Source organism: Zalophus californianus, chromosome 3, assembly GCF_009762305.2.
Source record: "Zalophus californianus isolate mZalCal1 chromosome 3, mZalCal1.pri.v2, whole genome shotgun sequence".
NCBI classification, from domain to species: domain Eukaryota; kingdom Metazoa; phylum Chordata; class Mammalia; order Carnivora; family Otariidae; genus Zalophus; species Zalophus californianus.
Genome location: NC_045597.1, coordinates 156491250 through 156508328, shown reverse-complemented (window position 1 = coordinate 156508328; position 17079 = coordinate 156491250). Strand labels below are relative to the sequence as shown.

General features: G+C 33.9%; 1 protein-coding gene across 1 annotated transcript in view; it reads left to right on the top strand.

Moving 5' to 3' along the window:
* Window positions 1-12347, top strand: part of STK17B (serine/threonine kinase 17b) — a 29845-nt gene extending 17498 nt beyond the window's left edge. The window contains exons 4-8 of the mRNA XM_027591375.2: window positions 3101-3245; window positions 5093-5219; window positions 7073-7121; window positions 8285-8464; window positions 10353-12347. Of these exons, the coding sequence (XP_027447176.1) occupies window positions 3101-3245; window positions 5093-5219; window positions 7073-7121; window positions 8285-8464; window positions 10353-10635 (784 nt within the window). The 3' untranslated portion in view covers window positions 10636-12347. The remainder of the gene's footprint in view (window positions 1-3100; window positions 3246-5092; window positions 5220-7072; window positions 7122-8284; window positions 8465-10352) is intronic.
* The last annotated feature ends 4732 nt before the right edge of the window (window positions 12348-17079 follow it).

Genomic DNA, 17079 nt, shown 5'->3' with positions numbered 1-17079 from the left:
TTGGGTGGCTTGTTTTAACAAAGCATCTGCCTGTCTACTACTCACTGCTTCCATTTATGCTTCTAGTTTCTGCTAACTTCTGCCATCTCCTTGTGTTATCTGTTCTTTCCCTCCTCTTAGCTCCTCCTAATTTTCCATTTCCCATAGCTCTACCTACATCCCTCTTTTATGGGAAAAATGGCAATCCTACAAAAGACATTGGTCAGCTTGCCAAACTGAAAAGAAGAGACAATCTGATGGGCTGGCAGTCATAATAATTGTTTAATTTTGTTATTGAAACAGAATAAAGCCCTTAGGAGACTTTTCCTGGTTACAAAAGTAATACCTATGTATTGTGTTAAATTTAGAGGGTGTAGAAGATAGAAATCATATGTGAATTGTGGTAACTTTTATGGCATATTCTTATATTTTAGAATTATTCTTATTTTTTGGTCTGTGCCTATGTACCTTTAGAAACAAAATTGTGAGTTTGGGAGTACTCTACTATAACTCTCTTTTTTCACTTAAGAATATATTGTGTGCATTTTTATATGTGTAATATAATGTTTCTAAAAATGAATTTTAATTTAGCAAAGACTTTTTAAGTTGCCTTTAAAAATCAGAGTTCAGTAAGAAGCCCCCAAATTCAGAAAAGCTAGATGTTCGCTAGGCTTGGAATTAAAATTTGTTGACTCATTATTATAATAGTTAATATTTACTGAATATTTACCATGTGTCAGACACTGTGATAAATATTTATAGATCTGCTTCGATCTCTAATAAAACATCTATTGTGTCCAATAATTTATATGGTTTATCTAATTTAATTCTTATAACAATCCAGTGAAGCAGGAGCTGATGTTATTCATCATGTATCATTGTGTTACAGTAAAGGAAACAGAGGCAACATTTTGTCCCAATTTATACAGCTAGTTAGCAGCAGAGCCAGAATGGAACCCAGGCAGTGTTGAATTTCAGTAGGTACCCCTATAAGCAAACTGCTGTCTTATCTCTTATGTCCTAGGCACCAGGGAGTGCTTCACATTCTTTTTCTTAGTTTGTTTTCTTATATTTTTTTGAATTTTTGAATTAATGGAGGGTTCTGGTTATTGAATTAAATTTGGTGAATGTGTGCTACATGGACTGAATTTTGTATTGGCAGAGAGGAGAAGACTGCATTTGTGAGCAGCTCAAATTAGTCACTGGGTTCTTAAAAACCATCATTCCTGCCTGTTCTAGTCCTTCAGTCATTCTACTCCATCTCACTTTTACACCCTGGATTTTCATATCTTAATAGTTGTTGTAAATCCATATTTTATACAGTTTTCTTATATTTCAAATTATTTTGTCTGGTTTCTTTTCAAATAATTCTTGTTGAGCACAGGACTCATTCTAAGAATCTAAAGCATCATCTCTTCATTTTCTTACTGCTTATGATTGCATTAGTAATATTATCTGCAGTATCTTTGCAAGAATATTTAGACCACTTTCTGTTTTAAGAGGATTTGTTTTATTAAAAAATGTAACCAGAAAGGGAAGGAGTGAGGGTGTCATTGGCAATCTGGCCTGGGGAGTCCCTCTTCCCTCAGGAGACCTTGAGCAGGGCTGTGACAAGTAAACATCTGACCTGCAGACCAAGGGACTACCAAGGGTAGTCTATATATAAACTATTCATAAAGATTAATTTATTTTGTAGGTGAACATGAATTTTTAATATTGTCTTCCTATATGTTATTTTCGAGTTTGTTTCTATAACTATAAATTTTATAGCAAACTAACTTTTTAATATTCAGATTGTCTTTACCGTGATACCTTGAGACAGGTATTAGTTTTTTATGAATTTTCTTGGAGTTTCAGGAGTTAGGGGAAGTTGAAGTGTCAATATAATTGGAGTTTCCACAAGTATTCCTTACCAGCTGTCCCACACAGTTTTCTCTGGAATATGGTAAAGTGCAAAGCGGCAAATCTCTGCATCCTCTAACTGGCACAGATTGGTAGAGGTGGCTTAGTTATACGTTATATCTGCAATGTAAAGGGTCAGTCCTGTGACTTTCAGTGTAGGACTCAAATTGACCACCATTATTTTTTCTTCTTCTAGCTCCTAATACATTTGACATGCTTCTTCCTCTTGACAACCAATGAGACTTCTGCGTTTCAGTTTCAGCCACTCTGAAGAATGACAGCCCATTCATTCATTCATTCATTCAACACTTTTACTGAACACCTTCTACATGCCAGACACTGTCCTATTTTACCACATAGAATATACTTTACTTGGGATATTCTTAAACATACCTTATAAATTTGTTGAATAACCACCTAGATTTTTTTTTTTTTTTGCATTTTTTAGATTTAGCCCTCAAAAAAAACATCTGTTGAATTCAGTGATTTTGATTCAGTTTTACAGATGGGGAAAGCCAAATAAGTGACTGATCCTAAGTTATATTGCTGGTAAATAACAGATTTGGGATTTATATTTATATTGTTTGATTCCAAACCTAAGGACTTTTTTCTGTGCCTTTGTCAACATTCTTTAGATTTTCAGTTCTTTTAAAAAAAATAATAAAAGATTTGTGAAGCTGCAATACAGGGTATTGGTTAAGAATGCAGATTTTCACCCATATCATACTGCTTCAGATTCTGGTTCCCCCTTTACCATGTGACCTTGTACAAGTAGCTTAACCTCTTTGTACTTGTTTCTTTATCGGTAAAATGGGAATAATAACTACCTACCCCACATGGTTGTCATGAGAATCAAAAGAGATGATATTTATATCTATATATAAATGAATAAAATGAAGAGCAGAGCTGAGTTCAGAGTATTAGCTATTATTTTTATTGCATTGTTAAAGGAGACTATAATATTCTTGAATTATAAAACAATTCAGTTTTATTTATTATACAAATATTGGTACTCAAAATTTGAAATATTCCTGCCATTTACTTTCTTCCTTAAAGATCTCTCTCACCCTCCCCTCCCCCAATTTCTTGAGTGTGTGTATCGATATAGAGAGACTAAAGTTTAGATAGCTTTGTCTTTTACTTAACAGTTACAGTGTTTTAAGTTGTCATTTTTAGGTCAATGATTTTTCAAGTTTCTATTATTTGAATTTCATTTCAGTGCTGCAGGTGGAGAAATTTTCAACTTGTGTTTACCTGAGCTGGCTGAAATGGTTTCTGAAAATGACATTATCAGACTCATTAAACAAATACTTGAAGGAGTTTGTTATCTACATCAGAATAACATTGTTCACCTTGATTTAAAGGTAATGTGACATGATTTTAAGTAACACAACATCTTTGTTCCTTCTGCTCTTGGGATGCATAATTGCAAGCTGGTATTGATAGGAAGCAACAGTCAGATCATGCCCCTCTGTACTGCAGTGGTGCAGTCTTTGTTTACCCGTGTGCTACAGGGACTGAATTTTGTATTGGCAGACAGGAGAAGACCACATGTATGAGCAGCTCAAATTAATCACTGGATTCTTAAAAACCATCATTCCTCCATGTTCTAATCCTTCAGTCATTCTACTCCTTCTCACTCTAACACGCTGGATTTTCTCCTCTTGTAAAATGGTCCTACCTCTAAATACTTTAGTCTGATCTCCATCTCTGAAGATAGCCTCCTACTAGGCCTCCTTTCTTTGCTCCCATTATATTCATTCATCTTTACCTTGAGACTTTTAGTCTTTTGGCTCTTCTTTTTTTTGCCCCCCAGAGCATTCAGGCCACTTATTCCTCAAGCCCTGAAATACCACTTTAGCCTCTTATATTATTATCCTTTCTCTGTATCCTTCCGCCACAGCCATCCAAAATTTCAATCACTTTGTCTCTCATTTTTTTGAACATTGGACTCTTCTCTTTCTATACACTTTCCCTGTTGCATGATCCTTTGTCCTTTACTATCACTTTCACAATAATGATGATTTCCACTTCTCTTACCTACAGCCCAGGCTTCTCTCCTAAACTCCAAATTATTTCCTCCAACTGCAGATTAGATACCATTGGGATATCTTTTAGAAACTTTAAAATGTACATGTCTCAAACTAGACTTACTTTTTCTCTTTATCTTATTCCATTTTTCAAAGGAAGAAGAAAATCTGTTCATCTGTGTGGGGCCCCCCCATGGAGGAGGGGTAGTACTTACTATCTAATAGCCCTGCCATGTCCCTTACCAATAAGATATTGGAAAAATAACAATATCGTTAATATCAGGATAATCATGCCCCCACAAACTTCCTGTTGGGTTTTTTTCCTGCTAAGGACAGACCAGTCACATGTATTATGTAACACCACACAGCATTTGCAGTCAGAGATGGCAAATAAACTTGGCTTTATATATCCTAAAGCCTGTGATTGACAACAATAGATCTAATTACCCTTGCCTCCCCTTCTTTAATATCTCTGTGATTTAATAATAAACAAGCATGGGGTTTTCCCAAAGTTAGACTTATGATTCTTCTCGCAGACTTTGAGAGCCGCACCTTGGCAGCTATATAGGTTATGACAGTGGCAGGGAGTTTTGTAATTGACCTCAGGCCTTTGCTTTGTAAAGCAAAGTCACATAGTTCTGGGAAGCAATGGCTGAAACCTTTCATACATCAGTATCTCTTATTGTCTAAGCTAAAAACCTGGCAACAGTCAGACCCAGAACCATCATACTATACTGGACCATTTTCTGTTTCTGGAAATGTATACATTTTTTATTCCTTCATTCCTTCTTCCATGCTGTTCCCTAGAGTGCCTTTCTAACTGACATACTCCTATTTATCCTATAAGGTTCAGCTTAAATATCTCTACAGTAAAAGCTTCTTAAACTTTATAATAGGCAGAATTAAATAGTCTTGTCTTTATTACTGAGTATATCTCATAGTCAATTATCAATCCAAATATTCATCTAACTTTTTTGTCCAAACTAAGAATTGTCTGAGTATATTTTTAACTCTATTTATCATTGAGTGTAAAGCATTTCCTAAATAAGTAGTTCAGTAGATGTTTGGTGAATGACTCAATGAAATGTGTAATAGCTAAACACTTAATTTACCTCCAATCTGAGACTAGTATTCTTTTATTGTTGTATATTACTTATCATTTTTTATTATGCTTTATTTAGCCACAGAATATATTACTGAGCAGCATATACCCTCTTGGAGATATAAAAATTGTAGATTTTGGAATGTCTCGAAAAATAGGGAATGCTTGTGAACTTCGGGAAATCATGGGAACGCCAGAATACTTAGGTAAGAATTTCTTTTTATTTTCTAAACCATTTTGAAATTTATCAACTAAATGATACCTCTATAAAACTATATTTTAGAGCATGTAATTCCAGGGTATATTTAGTTCAGGTATTTTAATGCATTGAAATTTGGTTATGTCACATCTAAATGTGAGCTTTAGCATACATAGGATTATTGAGACATTCACAATTCATAGGACATTAGTCATATAAGTCCAAAAGTTAATGTTTGTGTGTAAAAGCTTTGTACGTAAAGAAGAATGGGTAAAGGGGAAATTAGGGAACAGGAAAAAAAGAAAAAGAGGAAAACAGAGAGTCATGTGGTCCATTATTGCCTTTGAAGCCTGGCTGTTGGGTGGATGTCATTTCTACTTCTGTCCTGGTCCCAACTCTGAAGCTGTTTACAATACACATTATCTTCAGTTTTGCAAGAATTGTTAGCAGGACTGCTTGCTCTCTGTTGCTGCTGTGTTAAAAAAGGAGGATTGTAAAAGGAGGATTTTGAAGAAAAAAGATGCCAAAAAGATCCTATGATTAGATAATCTGGGGATATTATACTATATCAACGAATTAGATGATGCAGATGAAAAAAATTTTAAGTTCTATAAAGCAGCACATAAATTTAAAGTATTTTAGGGGTGCCTAGGTGGCTCAGTCAGTTAAGTGTCTGCCTTTGGCTCAGGTCATGATCCCAGGACTCTGGGATCGAGCCCCGTGTCGGGCTCCCTGCTCATCCAGAGAGCCTGCTTCTCCCTCTCCCTCTGCCTGCCACTCTGCCTACTTGTGCTCTCTCTCTCTCTGTCACTAAAGAAATAAAATCTTAAAAAAAAGTATCTTAAGTTATAATAATAATCTTTTTATGCTTTTTTGTTGTTGCTCATATTGATATCCCCATGTGAGCATTGAAAAGATACAACTAAACAGAACAGGTGCTTCTCAGCAAGGCGGCTGAATTTCCTGAAATGAAAATAAAGCAAATTACTAACTTTTGAATGCTAATAGGGGCTATAATGTTCTAGAATAAATGATTGTAATTATAGATAACACAGCTCACAGAAGTGTGTGTCAGGTTGTAGATTGTGTGACAGAAACTGACAAATATATATGACTCAAAGTCTTTATTAAAAACATTAGGCTTTAGGAAACAATTTCTCTTTGGAGAAATTATGAAACTGTATTGTGAAATAAAGTTATTATTCAAGCATAAATTCTAGTTTGGACTCTACTAATTTGAAATTTGTGATAATGTTTACAAAATATAGAAAATTTATTTTGCACTTAAAAAACTGGTGGGGAAGGAAAAGGGGGGAAATTAATTGCATAGGAATTTACGTTTTTGATAGTTTAAGAGGGATATTTAATCTACTTGAAAATTTAAAGCACTTCTAGGAAGCATAATTTGTTCATTATGTTATTATAAATACATATGATTCTCTTTACCCTGAAAAGAAAAACTTAAATTAGTATAATAAAATAACGCAAACTAACTCTTAACATAGAGTAATAAAACTAAAATTTTTAAAAGGATTCTAGTGTCTAAAATTTTACTTCTTCATAATTATTTTTCCTAAGATTGTTCTTAATGATTAAAAAAAAAAAAACCCTACATAGCTACTGGTTACTCCAAGAATATTATTTGTGCTTTCGAACCATCTGGTTATACAATTTGCTCAACGTTAGATATGTTTAAATGTCTAATCACAGGGTAATTAATACTATGCTAAATTTCTATTAATTTGATGTTACTAGGTTATTATTGTATAATAAATTAAAACCAGTTTTAATTTATTATAGAATAATTTTCATGTTTTTAAATTTGTCAGTATTGAATTTGAATTTTATTTTTGCTTTCAGCTCCAGAAGTCCTGAACTATGATCCTATTACCACAGCAACAGATATGTGGTAAGATTTTGCTAGTTACCTAAATGCTTTTATTACACATTGGGTAGTATATATCCTAGGGTTCTTTGATTCCAAATGTAAATAATAAGGCTTTCTATAAAAGGTTTTTTTTTCAAGTATCATTACTATGCCACAAGAAGACATTTACTTGTCCATTCTTTTTAAGTAATACTTTGGCTGTGAGCCAAAGGTACAGAAATATATAGGAAAATCCCTTTCCTGAAGGAATAAAAAACCAAAATGGTTGCAGTACTGTGCGCCATGTTCTGTAATAAGGTAAAATACTTAATGAGCATGGAGGAAGCAGCAGACAAGCACCAGATGTAAGAATCTGATCTAGGTCTGGAAGAACTAGGAAGGTATTTGCTACGCAGAAAAATGAGGTCAGGTTCATGCAAAAGTTTAGTTTTATTTATGATATCTCTAGGGTATTGTGAGTTTTTGTGGCAATCAAAATGAGTATCTTGAATATCAGATATCATAGGGAGTAAAACTGGAATTCCTACTGGAACTTTAGTTGGGACCACAATGGGGGCTCACTCCACAGACTACGTGGAAGAGTTTAGACTTATTCTCTGTGTTCCATGTAACTGTAATTGGTTTGCCAAGCAAAAACATCCTTGGCTAAATAAGTGGGAAACAGGTACTGTATGTGTTGTATTTTTCTGGCTCCTGAGCACCAGACTTGTCATTAATATATTTAAGTCTGAAAAGTTTTGCAATGAAAAAAATCCGCCTGCCCTACTTTGTGCTTTGCCAAACTTGCTGACTCTGTTTGCACAGAACTCCTGTTTATGTCTCACAGATCATTACTGTGTCGTTGACACCATTTAGGAAATGCTGCCCTTCGAGCAGCTTTGTGTACTCAGTAACAGGTGTCTGAGTGAAGGGCAGCCTATAGATATCAGGATATATATTTTATACATCATATTTATAATTATGTAACACATTCATTCCCCTCATGTTCTTTTTCTTTGAGACAGACTTTGAGATAACAGTTATTTTAGTTTTAATAATATAGGAATTTTGAAAAGAAATTTAAGTCTGTAGATTAACTACAAGTTTTGAGGACAAGAATATGTTGAGTATCAGTTTTACTTTATATAAATGTTTTCAGATTAACGAGTTTTAAGTTCCCCTCTTGTCCCTTATTTGTTTTTCAGGAATATTGGCATAATAGCATATATGTTATTAACTCGTACATCTCCATTTGTGGGAGAAGATAATCAAGAAACATACCTCAATATTTCTCAAGTTAATGTAGATTATTCAGAAGAAATTTTTTCATCAGTTTCACAGCTGGCCACAGACTTTATCCAGAGGCTTTTAGTAAAAAATCCAGAGTAAGTTATAACATTAATTTGTTTAAGTGCTGTTACAAAATGGATAATATATGTCTATTGGAAAAGATACATTCTAAAACAGTGTACAGTTATTAGAAGTATGCTCTCAAGTTTCAGATAAAATGGGAAGAGAGATGGTGTAAGAGATCATTACATAACAAATTGGTAACTTCAAACATAGAAAATAGATAAAACATACAACAGGAAATTTTGGAGTAAAGAGAAGATTTGGGTTATTTCTCTTTCAACCTGCTACTAAACCCTGAAATTCCCTACAATAATTACAAATAGGTTTACAATACACATGGCTGGCTTTGTTGTGAATAATTTGTAGACAAGTAATTATAGTTATGTGGTAAGTATAAATTACTGATTGTCAAATCTTTTTTTTTTTAAGATTTTATTTATTTATTTGAGAGAGAGAGAAAATGAGAGAGAGAACACTTGAGAGGGGGGAAGTTCAGAGGGAGAAGCAGACTCTCTGCCAAGCAGGGAGCCCAACGCGGGACTCGATTCAGGGACTCCAGGATCATGACCTGAGCCGGTCGCTTAACCAACTGAACCACCCAGGCGCCCAGATTGTCAAATCCTTAAGGGTCAGGTGCTCTTTGACCACCTGCAAAAAAAGGAGCTTGAAACTGTGGCTTAGGACTCTTAACGTCTCTCATTGGCAACTTCAGAGCAGGGAAAGAAAAACTGACCTCCCTTTTCTTTACTCAGATCAGCCCCATTTACTTTAAAATGGCCTGGCTATACTTATTGTAGAAGCTGTGATATAGTGCCTGGGGCTTGGATCCTGGTTTTGTTACTTGTCAGGTCTTTTATCTCTGACAATTACTTAATCTCCTGGAGGGACTCAGTTTCTTATTTGTTTAAGGAAAAAGAACTCACAGGTTTGTTAATTATTCTATTGGCTTAATGCAAGTCCAAACAAATTCTCACTGGCCGTATTTTGGACATGAATGGTTATTTAGTAGTAGTAGTAAAAATACTTCTGATTATAAGCAGTTTTCATTTTCATTTTTACTTAGATTCTAAAATTTCTAAAATGAGCACATTCATTTTTTTATAATCAAAAAATGAACATAATTTCTAAAATGAACACAATTTTTTTGTAATCAGAAAACAATGAAATTAAAATGATCATAAAAAATGAATTTAAGGGACACCTGGGTGGCTCAGTCGGTTAAATGTCTGCCTTTGGCTCAGGTCATGATCCAGGATTGAGTCCCGCATCGTGCTCCTTGCTCCATGGGGAGCCTGCTTCTCCCTCTGCCTCCCACTTCCCCTGCTTGTGTTCTATCTCTGACAAATAAAATCTTTAAAAAAATGAAGTCAAAGCCTAAGAAAGCTAATGGAAATGGTGGTTGTGTTAAGGTTGGAGTTCTGACTATAGATAGATATTTTCTTAACTTTTGACATACTGTGATATTTGACCATATTATTTTCAAAAGAGAAAACAAAATGTAAAAATTCAAAATATTGGATAAACATCATTCAAGAGCAGACTTTATTTTCAAGATTTAACAGTATTGCTTTTAAGAACACAAAATAATAAAGATTATAAATTATATATTTTTTCCAGAGTTTTTATACCCAAGAGATTTTATAATTTTACTAATTTTTATTTGTGAGGCTAACATATGTTCTCAAGCTTTTTGACCAGATAGTATCATCCGTAAGCTCCATGATAAAATGAATTTCCAACACATGTCAATATTAAAGAAACTCTAGGTACTCCAGTCTTTGTATTGTTAATCTCTTCTGTACTATGAGTATGTATTATTTTCATAATAAATTTAAAAAATAAGTCTGTAGTATATCAAACTGCAGGCATTTCCAACTTGATTTTTAGTTCTAAATTTTCACTTGATGCTTTCTTTCAAAGGAAAAGACCAACAGCAGAAATCTGCCTGTCTCATTCTTGGCTACAGCAGTGGGACTTTGGAAACTTATTTCACCCTGAAGAAACTTGCAGTTCCTCTCAAAGTCAAGATCATTCATTAAGGTCCTCTGAAGACAAAACTTCTAAATCTTCTTGTAATGGAACCTGTAGTGATCGAGAAGACAAAGAGAATATTCCAGAGGATAGTAGCATGGTTTCTAAAAGATTTCGCTTTGATAACTCATTGCCCAATCCCCATGAACTTGTTTCAGATTTGCTGTGTTAGCACTTCTCTTTTTGAGTTATTTGGACTGAATTTGGAATTTGAAATCTACTCCAATGTGAGATTGTAGTTTGTAGCTTCATTTATGGCTTGTTTATATTGTAAATGCACTTTTGCATAGGAGAGTTTAGAGAAGTGTTTTGATGCTAAATTACTAGTTACCAGTATAATTTCATTTCCTGTTCTGATACTAACTCTGCAGAGAAGAAATATTTAAATATATGACAAAAGATAAAGTTGTGCATGTGAGTTTACATGTTAATGAAATAATTCAAGTTCAAATGGGTTTTTCAAAATGTTTTACAGATAAGGAAAACAGTGATTTGGGTTATGTTATGGTTGAAATAAACTGAACAAAATGAAGACATTTGAATTTAATAGGCTCTCTAAGCTAAGTCCTATACCACGCCTCTATTGACAAAATTTTGTTAGGATAATAGTGTCAAGTTTAAGAAGAATATGTCCTATTTTATAGATGCTCAAGGGATATTTTACATTTGAAAATATTTCAATTACAAATATTTTGAAACTGCCTAAAATTTCCAGGATATATGGTCTGCTATATGAGACAGGTCCTTTAACCAGAGCAAAGAGGGAGTTAGAAACCTGATTAGGAATACTCTATACAAGTTGGAGCAGAAAAAAGAGCAGCGTGCCATCATTTTTTAACTCAGATGTCTTTTGCCCTCTCTCAACACTCTTCAGATTTAATAAGGTCTGAAAGATGGAGAATTAGATGGTACACAAGTGTAGAGGATTTTCATCTTCCAGAATTTCTGGAGTAGAAGATACTTAAATAAAACAATGTGCTCTATTTTGGGTGGCCAAACATATTTATTATTTGAGTATAGGAAAAAAATGCTGCCTGATTTTGGATTTTTTTAGATGTTTTCTGAGTCTTAGGATATAAGCCAGTCATTCAGAGTTCTAAAAGTGTGCATAAAAAAATATCACAGCCCAGTTAGGACTATTGACTCAGGACCAGAGTCCGTGACAGCAAGGTGAATGTGATCATAAAACCTGATGACATCACGCACTTCTCAAGTGCTTTTGTAGAATTCCAGTGAGTGATGGGGCTCAGCAGAAGGCAATCTGCCAGGTGGCCTTTAATGGTCTTTTGCTGGGACCAATGTTACAGATTCAAAGGTCAGCAGAGTGGCTGATGACTGTTGTGCTAATAGAGGGAAATTTACTCCTTTTTTGGTTGTCTTTGATGACTTTGCACCTGGTTACTATTAAAGATTCTGTTATATTATCATGTTAGGATAATTGTAACCTCATTACCATGTTACTACATTAAAAGAAATTGTATTTTGACAAAAAAAATTCTTGAGTTCCTCCCCCCTTGAATTATATATTACTCTAAACCTTTAGCTTTCTGAAATTTGGTAAGATTCCAAATAACTTAAAACTGTTTTTAATAGCCATCAGTTCACTTTATTTGGCTAAATGGCGACTTCCTTTTAAATCTTCAGCATTTCTTAAAGGAAAAGTTATTTCTACTTGTGTGTGCATATGTGTATATGTATAGGCTATGTATTTATGTATAGATAGATAAAATATAGTCTTTAGACAACTTTCTCTTAGAGATTCTTTGCTCTACTATATTGTGTTCAACTCAGGTGCCAAAGGAGCTCTCTTCTTATGGACATGTAAATATACATTGAAATTCTTTAAGAAGTAGTTTGTTGTTCAATAAACTAGGCATTGCAGAAGATAAATTGGGCTCTTCTATATCTAAAACTGATGAGTTTTTTCTAAATCGTTAGTTGTCCATTTATTTGCCTTCCATATTAAGCTAATGCAGGTAAAGCTTGGTAAGCCATTGGTGGAAGAGGATTTTTACAGAAGATCATATTTTAGTTCTTGCTTCGGCAGCACATATACAAAAGATCATATTTTATTTTTAAATTTCTAGAGGAATTATGCCATAGTAAAAATTAAAAATAAAGAAATGTTTGAATTTTAAATTATAAGCTAATTCTTAAAAAATATTTTATAACAGTTTTCTTTTAGTCTGAGGAATCTTAAAATAGTTCATATGCTGCCCCTTAGTTAACAGAATACACAAAGTCGTAAATTTCCATACCTTTTTCCCCTAACAATTTTTATTGTAAAAAAGTAACAAGTGGTTGCACAAACAGTATAAAAATTCAATTTTTTCATAAAAGTGAATTTAAATATTTTTACTGTTTGAAATGTGAAAATTAAACCAGTATTTAGAGAGAACTCAACAAATGACTCAATTCTTTTTCTCTCAAGATTGAAAACAAGTATCTATCAAAAGTAGATGATGTATCTCATTAAAGTAGGAATTTTAGCCCCTCTGAGGTGAGCCAGATGTCTTAACACTTAAACACATCTGAAAATTAATGTTAAATTGTGATGAGTTTATAAAGTTTAATAACTTTGCTTTTTGGATAGATAGGATTAAAAAATAAAGTATAGATGACAGTTAAAATTGTCATTTTAATTTTTTTCTCCACAGTCAAGTTAACTCTGAGCAGTAAAATCATAGTGGCACTTTAAAGATGTAAGCAGTATGTGTTCTGCAGTCTGTAATGAGATAAGGCACCTGTGCCAGAATGTATATCAATACATTGCTTCCTTTAAAGCAAGTTGTTTAAAAAAAAAGTCAGCTGATTAATGATATAATTGATTTTCATCCTGGCACAAGTTCTTTCTTTCGTTTGGGATGGGTTGCTAATAGCTGATGGACCATACTTGGAATAGCCTTGCTCTAAGCAGCATTTATAAACTGATATTTTATAACTGTTTACATTTCTTCTGTTTATTTTTGAATTTCCATTTTTATATCTGTCTTGGAAACTTGTCTTTATTCATTGTTGTGTAAACAATTGTACTTTAATTTCAAATTGTATTAAAATTAAGTTATCTGACCTCCAATTTGGAGAAATAGTATAAATTTATAATTTTATGAGTTTAAAGAATTTTAAATTCTAATTATAAATTTCACACAAATTACAACTGCCCCATCTTTCATTAAATAATCATGTTGCTTAAACATGTTGACTGACATTATTATGAATACCCCAGTAAAAAAAAAACAAAACTTATATCAACTTAATGATCCTTTTGATTAAAAATTAAAAAGCACTTTTTTACATCTGTGATTGTCTTTTGCTTTAGTATTTCTAAGTTTGTTTTTCTTAAAAGAAACCTCCTTGCCTGAAGGTTCTAGCCTTGACACATGTCATCTTTGAACTCCCTTTTCAGTACATATCTGTTTATTAGATCCTGTCTGTTAAAAAGCCACATAAATTTGAAAACAAGTCTATTCTGTGATAATGCTAGATATTTTCAGAAAATGTCAGTGAATGGCAGTGTACTATATGTTGCATAAGGATGAATAAGGGATTTTTGTTTACCCAGAAATGGGTGAACTGTTTCTGTTGGGGTTTTTTTTGTTTTTGTTTATAGTTTAAATAAATTGAATTTTTAAAAAAGATGAATAAGGGATTCTTTAAGAAATTTATAATCTGATTATGGACTAATCAGTTCACATAACATACTCTGGTTATGTTCTATAAATTTCCCACAAACAGTGAATACTCAAACATTGCTAGAGGAAATACAGTGTCAGGTTCCTACAAGGTTCTGTTTATAATATTTTTGCCAACTAATCAATGCGTAACCTTGTTTTATGCAGTTTCTGTTTAAAGGGATCTTATTTAATATATATTGTTGATTGATTAACATTGACCTCACACCAACAGCCCCATAACTCGTGCCTGAATGAAGCTTATCTAAAAATACATCTTTTCTCATAAGGCACATTACAGCCCGGTGCATAGGAACATAACTACACAGCAATTCAAAATTATGATTTGGGGCCATTTTAAACACAGAAGTCACTAACAAAAAGCACAAAAATGCAGAACACTTGACACTAAATAGACCACAAAATGGACATTTGTCTTACAGTATGAGAACTAAAACAAGACAGAGCATCACTTCACTCAACCTAAGACAGGAATGTGTGTCCGGCATCTCAAATTTTTTACTGCTGTGATCCTGTCTGCAAATGATTATGAAAGCACTATGCATGTTAATTTTGGGGTTACAAATAAATTTTAGCAAGTATGTAAGTTCACAAATATGGAATTAATGAATGAAAAGGGTCAACTCTACATGCCAAAATCATCATGTAAAAAGTATGAAGTGTGATAAAGAAATGGTGTGCACAACTTAACAATTGAGTCTTTAGGGAGAAGAAATTGTTATGTGTTGGAACTTAACTGTGAGCACTTTCTTCTCAGGTTCCATATTTTTCTGACACAATAGCATTCCCAAATTTTTCTCTTTAGTCCCAATTTTCCTCCTGGACACTGAAATCATGTATTATCCTTATTGGATATAAGAATACTCAAATGTAAAATAGCTCTAAGTAAAATCATGATCATACTCTCTTTATATCACCTTCTCACCCAAACTTTCTGGCTTCACGTTATCTCCCTCAGTTAATATAGAACTGTTTACCCACACATCACAACTGGATATCTCTAGGTATCATTCTAAAAATTTTGTTTTCTTACTGCACCTCTTCCAATAGTCATTAATTTCTTTAAACTTTTTAAAATTTATTTAAGCAATCTCTACACCCAGTGTGGGGCTCAAACTCATGACCCTGAAATCAAGAGTCACATGCTCTTTTGACTGAACCAGCCAGGCGCTCCCTAATAGTCATTAATTTCTATCAGTAATATCTTTTTATATATCTTATAGCTATTTTCTCTTAAAAGTAACTTGTATACATTCATCTAGATTTAGATTGTTTAGATCACCTAGAAAGAGGTCTGCAAACCTTTTCTATAAAGGGCCAATTATTAAATATTGTAGGCTTTGCAGGTCAGTGTTTCATCACAACTACTCAATTTTGCTTTTAGAGCATGAAAACAGTCATAAGCAATACACAAACAAATGGGTAAGCCAATCAAACTTTATTTATAAAAACATGATGAGCTACATTTAGTTTGTTTTGACCCCAATCTAGATTATCACATTAATTCTCTTAGCTCTAACATGATTAAAATGGGAGGAGAGCCAGAAACACACAGGGAAGTGAGCCTCATCTGCATTCACTTTGTCTAGCAAGCAGATGTCCAAGAGGAAGAAGACGGAGTAGTCATTGGATATGTGATTTTACTAGAATGGTGAGTTTGCAACCAGTTGAGAAAATAGAAAGTAGAAGCCACAGGTATATATTGGTCTTCCAAGAAATCTAGGGGAAAAGGAGAACTATCGTTCGAAGAGTGTTTTTTAAAAATGTTTTAAAATGGGGAAGACTTGAAAAAATTAGTAGGCAAAGGAGAGAAGTCCACATGGAGGCAACAGTTGAAACGCATAAGCACACAAGATGATTAATGATAGAAAATGCCAGAGAAAGTGATGAGATCACAAGCACAAAGGCAGAGGTCAACTTTGGCTAGAATAAAGAAAAACAATGTCTCCCAACAGAAAAAATGAAAAAGAAAGTGGGTGACAACAGAGGTATGAAGTGAGGGAGACAATCTGTTTCTCCTAAGAAGACTGCAGCTAGTGGTCTGCTGAGAGTAAAGGAAGTAGAGGTGGGTGTGGTGGGAAGAGTAAAAATTTGGCACAAGGTGAGGACAGAGGTGGTCAACAATGTTGGTCAAATGAGTGGAGTTTATAACCTATCAGGAGAGACAGATATTAAATACCAAAGAGCGTAATTTGTGATTAGTTTATTTTGTGTAGTGTGTAGCCAAATAATTCTTATAATACTAATTTATCATTTCTGCCTATATCTTTTGCTTTTATATCAGGAAACTGTGTTCCCTTGCATCAGGGAGATATATAGTAGCACTCAAAAGAAAAAAAAACCTGTTCCATTGGGGTTTTATTTATAAAGACTTAAATCTGCTGAGAAAAATAGAGTTTGAAAAGAGTAGGAAAGTCTCAGAAGGCAGCAAGAAGGAAGATCTATAGGTCTTGGAGCAATACGAAACTTGCCCAGTTCCCTGTGCACATTGAGTATTGTGGGACTTTGTAGAGAATGGTCCAACAGCAGCAATGTGGCCTCTAGGGCTAAGGTAGAACCAAAAAGGCTGTGTGGGGTAAACATTGTCTCTGGAATGAGCATGGCAGGGAGGGAGAAGACAGCATTGAGCCTGAGAAGAGGTTCTCATGTGGGTATCATTAGAGTATATTCTTTTACTTTGGCCAACATCCTCATGAACAGAATGCACTTACTAGAAAAACAACAGCAGGTTTCATACAATTGGTTCTAACAGTATCCCTTGGTGGAAGCTGAAAGCATGTAGCTACAGTGCAAGTCTCTAAAAGTAATTCTACCATTGTTGAAGAAACCATAGGTAGGCTAACCCACCAGTCATAGCCCATTTCTTTCTCTGTTGCCTACCTCCATTACAGAAGCTATCCAGCTCACTTGGAGCAAGGGATGAA